This window comes from Choloepus didactylus (assembly GCF_015220235.1).
Source record: "Choloepus didactylus isolate mChoDid1 chromosome Y unlocalized genomic scaffold, mChoDid1.pri SUPER_Y_unloc1, whole genome shotgun sequence".
Lineage (NCBI taxonomy): Eukaryota > Metazoa > Chordata > Mammalia > Pilosa > Megalonychidae > Choloepus > Choloepus didactylus.
The window spans coordinates 5,436,307-5,443,612 of NW_023637624.1; the positions used below are offsets into that span (position 1 = coordinate 5,436,307).

The following is a 7,306-nucleotide window of genomic DNA, read 5'->3' on the forward strand; positions in this document are numbered from 1 at the left end:
ATGTAGGGGAACTAGCAGTAGAGAGCAATTAAGGAAGGGGGAACAATAATCCAAGAAGAACAGATAAGCTATTTAACGTTCTGGGGATGCCCAGAAATGACTATGGTCTGTTAATTTCTGATGGATGTAGTTGGAACAAGTTCACTGAAATGTTGCTATATTATGCAACTTTCTTGGGGTAAAGTAGGAACATGTTGGAAGTTAAGCAGTTATCTTAGGTTAGTTGTCTTTTTCTTACTCCCTTGTTATGGTCTCTTTGAAATGTTCTTTTATTGTATGTTTGTCTTCTTTTTAACTTTTTTTTTCATACAGTTGATTTAAAAAAGAAGGGAAAGTTAAAAAAAAAAAAAAAGAAAAGAAAAAAACAAGGAAAAAAAAAAAGATGTAGTGCCCCCTTGAGGAGCCTGTGGAGAATGCAGGGGTATTCGCCTACCCCACCTCCATGGTTGCTAACATGACCACAGACATAGGGGACTGGTGGTTTGATGGGTTGAGCCCTCTACCATAAGTTTTACCCTTGGGAAGACGGTTGCTGCAAAGGAGAGGCTAGGCCTCCCTGTATTTGTGCCTAAGAGTCTCCTCCTGAATACCTCTTTGTTGCTCAGATGTGGCCCTCTCTGTCTGGCTAAGCCAACTTGAAAGGTGAAATCACTGCCCTCCCCCCTACGTGGGATCAGACACCCAGGGAAGTGAATCTCCCTGGCAACGTGGAATATGACTCCCGGGGAGGAATGTAGACCCGGCATCGTGGGATGGAGAACATCTTCTTGACCAAAAGGGGGATGTGAAAGGAAATGAAATAAGCTTCAGTGGCAGAGAGATTCCAAAACGAGCCGAGAGATCACTCTGGTGGGCACTCTTACGCACACTTTAGACAACCTTTTTTAGGTTCTAAAGAATTGGGGTAGCTGGTGGTGGATACCTGAAACTATTAAACTACAACCCAGAACCCATGAATCTCGAAGACAGTTGTATAAAAATGTAGCTTATGAGGGGTGACAGTGGGATTGGGAAAGCCATAAGGACCACACTCCACTTTGTCTAGTTTATGGATGGATGTGTAGAAAAGTAGGGGAAGGAAACAAACAGACAAAGGTACCCAGTGTTCTTTTTTACTTCAATTGCTCTTTTTCACTCTAGTTATTATTCTTGTTATTTTTGTGTGTGTGCTAATGAAGGTGTCAGGGATTGATTTAGGTGATGAATGTACAACTATGTAATGGTACTGTAAACAATCGAAAGTACAATTTGTTTTGTATGACTGCGTGGTATGTGAATATATCTCAATAAAATGATGATTAAAAAAAAAAAAGTCTATGGGCAGAGGAGAACCTAAGATGGCAGCTAGGTGAGACAGGGCAAAAAAACATCTCTGTGAAAAATACTGGGTAAAAACCAGAAAGTGACCCAGAACACCAATTCCAGCAATGCACCAGCTGGACAAGGTTTGCTAAAACCACAGGGACTGTGCACTTGGTGAAACTGGGAGTCTGCATTCTGAAATAAGTGAGTAAGCCAGCTGAAAGTCCCGCAGCTGTGCTTCACTGTGGGGAAACTGCAGGTTGGAGTTTGGAGATGGACTAGTTTGTTTAAAAAAAAAAAAAACCCCAGGAGCAGCTGCAGATATGGCAGTGAGAACCACGCTGTGAAGCATTGCAGGAACAGGCTGTAGCCAATGCATCGGTATCTGGCATGGAGGACAGCCCTCCCCACACCTGCTGCAGATTGTCCTGGGGCCAGAGGGACAGAGGGGAGAGCCAAAAGGAGAAAGAAACTGTGCCCCTTGCAGCTGGCTTTCCGGCATGCTGGCAACACTCCCGCCTGGGGCCAGACCCACAGCCCAGAGCTGCACCAGGAAACCCAGTCTCACAGGGACTGTATCCCACGGCACCACGCACACACCACAATATTGGCCATGGACAGTGGCCTTGGGTGCACCCACAGCTAATTGTCCCAGAGCTGGGAAGGCGGAGCTGTGTGAAAAGGAGAGGTTGAGATGCCCCATTCAGCCATTTTTGCATCAGGCTGGGAGCACCCCTGCATGGCCCAGTGGCCCAGGGCTTCCCTTGAGTGAAGGCATGCACTTGTGATGTAGCACAGCCTTCCCTCAGCAGAGGTCCTGGAAGATCACAGCTATCAAGCAACGCAAATGCCAAGAGGCCAAAAACAACAGAAAATTTTAAAGCATTTGATAAAACCAGACGATATGGAGAACCCAATCCCAAACACCCAAATCAAACGATCAGAAGAGACATAGTACTTGGCGCAATTAATCAAAGGACTACAGTCAAAGAAGGAGAGCATGGCAAAGGATATAAAGAACATGAAGAAGAACACGGCACAGGATACAAAGGACATAAAGAAGACCCTAAAAGAGCATAAAGAAGAAATTGCAAGAATAAATTAAAAAACAGAAGATCTTATGGAAATAAAAGAAACTGTTGGCCAAATGAAAAAGACTCTGGATACTCATAATACAAGATTAGAGGAAGTTGAACAAGAACTCAGCGTCCTAGAAGACCACAGAACAGAAAATGAAAGAAAAAAGAAAGAATGGAGAAAAAAATTTAAAAAATTGAAATGGATCTCAGGGATATGATAGATAAAATAAAATGTCGAAATTTAAGACTCACTGGTGTCCCAGAAGGGGAAGAGAAGGGTAAAGGTCTAGAAAGAGGATTCAAAGAAATTGTTGGGGAAAACTTCCCCAACCTTCTACACAATATAAATACACAAAACATAAATGCCTAGAGAACTCCAAATAGAATAAATCCAAATAAACCCACTCCAAGACTTACTCTGATCAGACTGTCAAATACAGAAGAGAAGGAACAAGCTCTGAAAGCAGCAAGAGAAAAGCAATTCACCACATACAAAGAAAACAACATAAGACTAAGTAGTGACTACTCAGAGGCCACCATGGAGGCAAGAAGGCAGTGGCATGACATATTTAAAGTTCTGAGAGAGAAAAATTTCCAGCCAAGAATACTCTATCCAGCAAAACTCTCCTTCAAATTTGAGGGAGAGCTTAAATTTTTCACAGACAAACAAATGCTGAGAGATTTTGCCAATAAAAGACCTGCCCTACTTCAGATTCTAAAGGGAGCCCTACCAACAGAGAAACAAAGGAAGGAGAGAGAGAGATAGAGAATTTTAACATTCATATATAGAACCTTACATCCCAAATCACCAGGACACACATTTTTCTCTAGTGATCATGGATCTTCCTCCAGAATAGACCATATGCTGGGACATAAAACAAGCCTCAATAAATTAAAAAAAAAAAACAACAATTGAATATATTCAAACCACATTCTCCGACCACAATGGAATACAAATAGAAGTCAAAAATTTTTGATTTGTAACTCCACTATTTACTTACTACAGGATGTAAAATATACAAACTCTAATGACAAATCAGTGGTTTTAGACTCAATGTAAAATACGCAGTTTTTGACAAGAACTATATAAAGGCAGGGGATTGGAGGCATATAGTTTATGGGTCCTATTGAAGTTAAGTTGATATCAAAGAAAACCAAGATTGTTACGGATTTAAGAGGTTAAATTTAAGCCCCACAGTAAACACAAAGAAATTATCAGAGAATATGATCACAGAGATGAAAAGTAGAGTATGGGTTATGAGAAGTTGGGGGAAGGGGCAATGGAGAGTTAAGAAATGAGTGTAGGGTTGCTGTTTGAGGTGAAGGGAAATTTCTAGTAATGGATGTTGGGAAGGAGATAGCATTACAACATTCTAAATGTGATTAATCCCACTAATGGAATGCTAGGGAGGGGGTGGAATGGAAAGATTTAGGCTGTGTATATGTTTCCACAATTGAAAAAAAAAAAAAAAGACAGTCTAAATAGATGACAATTGAATGCCAAGGATGATCCTGGATGGGATCTGAGGATGGAGGACAGGAGGCTCAAAGAGACACAGTTGGGACATAAGAAAAAAAAAAGGAAATATAGTATGTAAGCTTTGTATCAATGTTGAATTTCTTGAACTTCTTAGCTGCACTTAATGGGATTGCATAAAAGAATGTTCTTGTTCCTGAGAATTGTATATGTGAATTATAGTGTTTGTTCAAGGACGTGTGCAGATTGCTCTCATATGTGCAGAAGACAGAGCAATAGATGATGGATGATAGATAGGGAGGGAGGGAAAGAAAGAAATGGCGGTATGACAGCATGTTAAAGTTGATGGATAGGGGTATCGGGGGAGGGGAGTCAGGGTATGCTGTGTATGGGGTTTGTATTGTTTTTGCAACTGTTCCCATAACTTTGAATTTATTTCAAAATAAAAATAGATTGAGGTGATGGATGCATAACTGTATGATGGTACTGAAAACAGTTCATTGTACACCATAGATGATTGTGTGGTATGTGAACATATCTCAATAAAACTGAATTTAATTGAAATCAATCAATCAATCAATCAATCAATCTCTATGGGCAAAGACTGGGTGTTTGTTAATCATCCTAAGATTCCCAGTAGTAACAGGGAATCTTTCAAAGAGCAGATGCTCCACTATTTGAGGAGTAAATGGGCCCATGAGAAAGAGCTCTACATTATGACTATTTAATTTCTCCTACATTCATGAATGAATTAAACAAATCTTATCTTAGGTATATATTTTTTAAATTTTCCAAACAACTGATAGTGAAAAGGGAAACCAAGAATTTACCTTTTTTTTTTTTTTTTTTTTTTTTTTTTTTACCTTTTTCCCCTCTGTTTTTCCATCCTATGTTACTGCTGAGTTCTTTCACATTTCCAAGTAAATGCCTATTCTATTGCCATATTATCATGGTCAAAATCACTAAATAAAATGGAAATTTACACAATTTGTTTTAAAAAATGATAAAACTGTTACTCATAAGCCTCACAGATAGCAAAAAAAATGTGATTCACAAGATTAGATTCTGAAGTTAGTTCAATCTTCTATTAAAAGGACCCCAAAATTTGAAAAAAAGTTTTCCATGTTTCCACATAGAATTGGAACACAAAGGTGATATACAACGTTATCTCCAGGCACACCTGCCCCTGATTAATTCGATGGCTGACCACCTTCTTCAAACCCAATATGAAGAATCTAGCTCACTTCCCTTGGAGCAGGAGCAGCTGCTGGGCGTGGCCCTGGAACGTGCACTGGCCATAGCAGTGGTACGAGCCCTGGCTGCAACTCTGGCTTGGGCTCTTTCTTCCTCATCTCTCAGAGCCTCTTCATACCAGAATGGGAAGGCACTGGGAACGGTATCATGGACTTTGGCCAAAAACTCTAATACTTTCATCTTGCTGGTTTCAATGTAGGCTCTTGGACCCCACAGGAATTCATAGCAAGGAGGATTGCTATTGGGCACCTGCTGGTACTCCAGGTACCTTTCCTTCACCAAATCTTTGGTGATGAGCTTCTTGGGCTCCCCGAAGACGATGTGGTTCTTTCCAGCATATATTCCCATCACATTAAGTACTTCCCAGATCTCTTCTTCAGTGGCACAGTTGCCCTTTGTGAAGATCACGCCCAGGATTGTCATCAGCAGGCCGGTCTTGGGAAAGCCTCTGTCATCACCCAGCTTCCCAGTGCAGCTTAATTCTAGTTTGTTGATGAGGACATAGATGTGCCTGTTGGGATCTACTTCCTTCAAGTCAAGGCCAAAGACAAGCTCCAGGTGTTCAGAAGCTTTGCTGAGGATCTCAAGGTAACGGTTCTTATACATTTGGATTGCATTTCTCAGCATTTCTGCCTTTGAAATGGGCTCTTTCATTTGATACTTGTGCAGCAGGTAATGCACCAAGACGATCACCTTCTTATCCACAGGGCCCCTGTACAAGTTCTCAGAGGGAAGCTGGGTTTGTGAGAAGATTGTACTTTCCTCATCTTGGTTGTTGTCATATTCATCAGCTATTGGGTATGAAACAGCCACAGCAGGAGTGCTGGTGGATGGGGCTCTGTGAGGCTCCTGAGGTATACTGCCTGTCCTAGCAGCAGGTAAGCTCTGGGGAATACCCTTGAAATAAAGCAAAGAAGAGGAGGAGATCTCCTCTTCTGATGCTGCAGTGGCCCAAGCACCTACCAGACCCTGGCTGTCTTTTCTGGCCTGGCGGCGTTTCTCACGGGCACGGAGCTTACTCTTCTGACCCCGAGGCATGATGTTTTGTCAGGGGCAGCAGTAAGGAGAGTAGGTGAAAAGGGTGCCTGGAGGAGAGAGCACAATTTGGTGTGTGTGTACACTCAGCATGGAGATACTAAGTTGGTTCCAAGGAAGGCCACCTTTGCAGGTTTCCTTGAGGTCACTGCACTATCAACTCACAAGACTCTTGGTCTCTGATAAGCCTGTCCCCTTAAAACCCTGTGGAAGGAATTACAGTGAGCCTTGGGCTTTTGTCTGCCAACTCTGACCAGAATGGACACCAGGGGTGGGGAGTCCCTGGCTCTGTTGAAGCCCCTCTGTTTCGAGAGAGTGAAGTTTCTCTCAGGACATATTCAAGATCATCACCTTGACTTCTGCAGGATCTAGGATTGCTCTGCTCTACTACTTTGATGCTGTCCACCTCACACATAAGCCCTCACCTCCTTGAGACTCTAAACAAGGAAATCAGGGGAAATCCCATCTGACCACTGTTGCCCAGGAACACCCTGGGACGACAGCAATGGCAGGGCTCAGTGGGACCCTCTCTATCTTATGGTAATTAGGGTTCTCAGTGCTCACCAAGGTACTCACATGGATCTGGGTAGGGTCTAGGGCTTCTGCCTCTGCTGACCTGAGACCTAACCCCTCAAAAAAAGGTCCTCACATCCCTGAGAACCCTGATGAAGTTGTTAGGGAGGAGTCGTCTGCACATATCCTTCCTAGGATCTCCCAGGGCTGATAGCACATGTGGGGCTCTGTGGACCCCCCTCTGTTCTAGGGTGGCTGGTCCCATCAATCCATGATGTTACTCATTGTGACTCCTCATCTGACTGCCTGGTATTTCTCCCTCTGTAGAACTGAGACCTATATTAATTAGACCAAAGCCTCATCTACCTGATATTCCCCAAGGAGGTAGTCAGATGAGACTCAGAATCACACATCTGGCCAGGGCCTCTCAGGGCTGAGCACAAGAGCAACCCCTGACCCTAACCCCTCCCCCTCTGACTGTTATAACATGGTTGGTCCCCTCCATCCTCACTCAGGGTCCTCACCTTGACTCCTGGCAGGGTCTGAGACTTCCCTCTCTGCTAACCTGATATCTAACCCCTCAGACCAGGTTCTCACCTCTCTGAAACACCCCCTCCCCATGAAGTGAGGTGGCATCTTAGACTGT

At 43.0% G+C, this 7,306-nt stretch overlaps 1 protein-coding gene across 1 annotated transcript; it reads right to left on the reverse strand.

The window, feature by feature from the left end:
* Positions 1-5,073: 5,073 nt before the first annotated feature.
* LOC119525891 (melanoma-associated antigen B10-like) lies at positions 5,074-6,150 on the reverse strand. Its single transcript, XM_037824682.1, has one exon. The coding sequence runs from the start codon at positions 6,148-6,150 to the stop codon at positions 5,074-5,076; it is 1,077 nt and encodes a 358-aa protein (XP_037680610.1).
* Between the last annotated feature and the right edge of the window lie 1,156 nt (positions 6,151-7,306).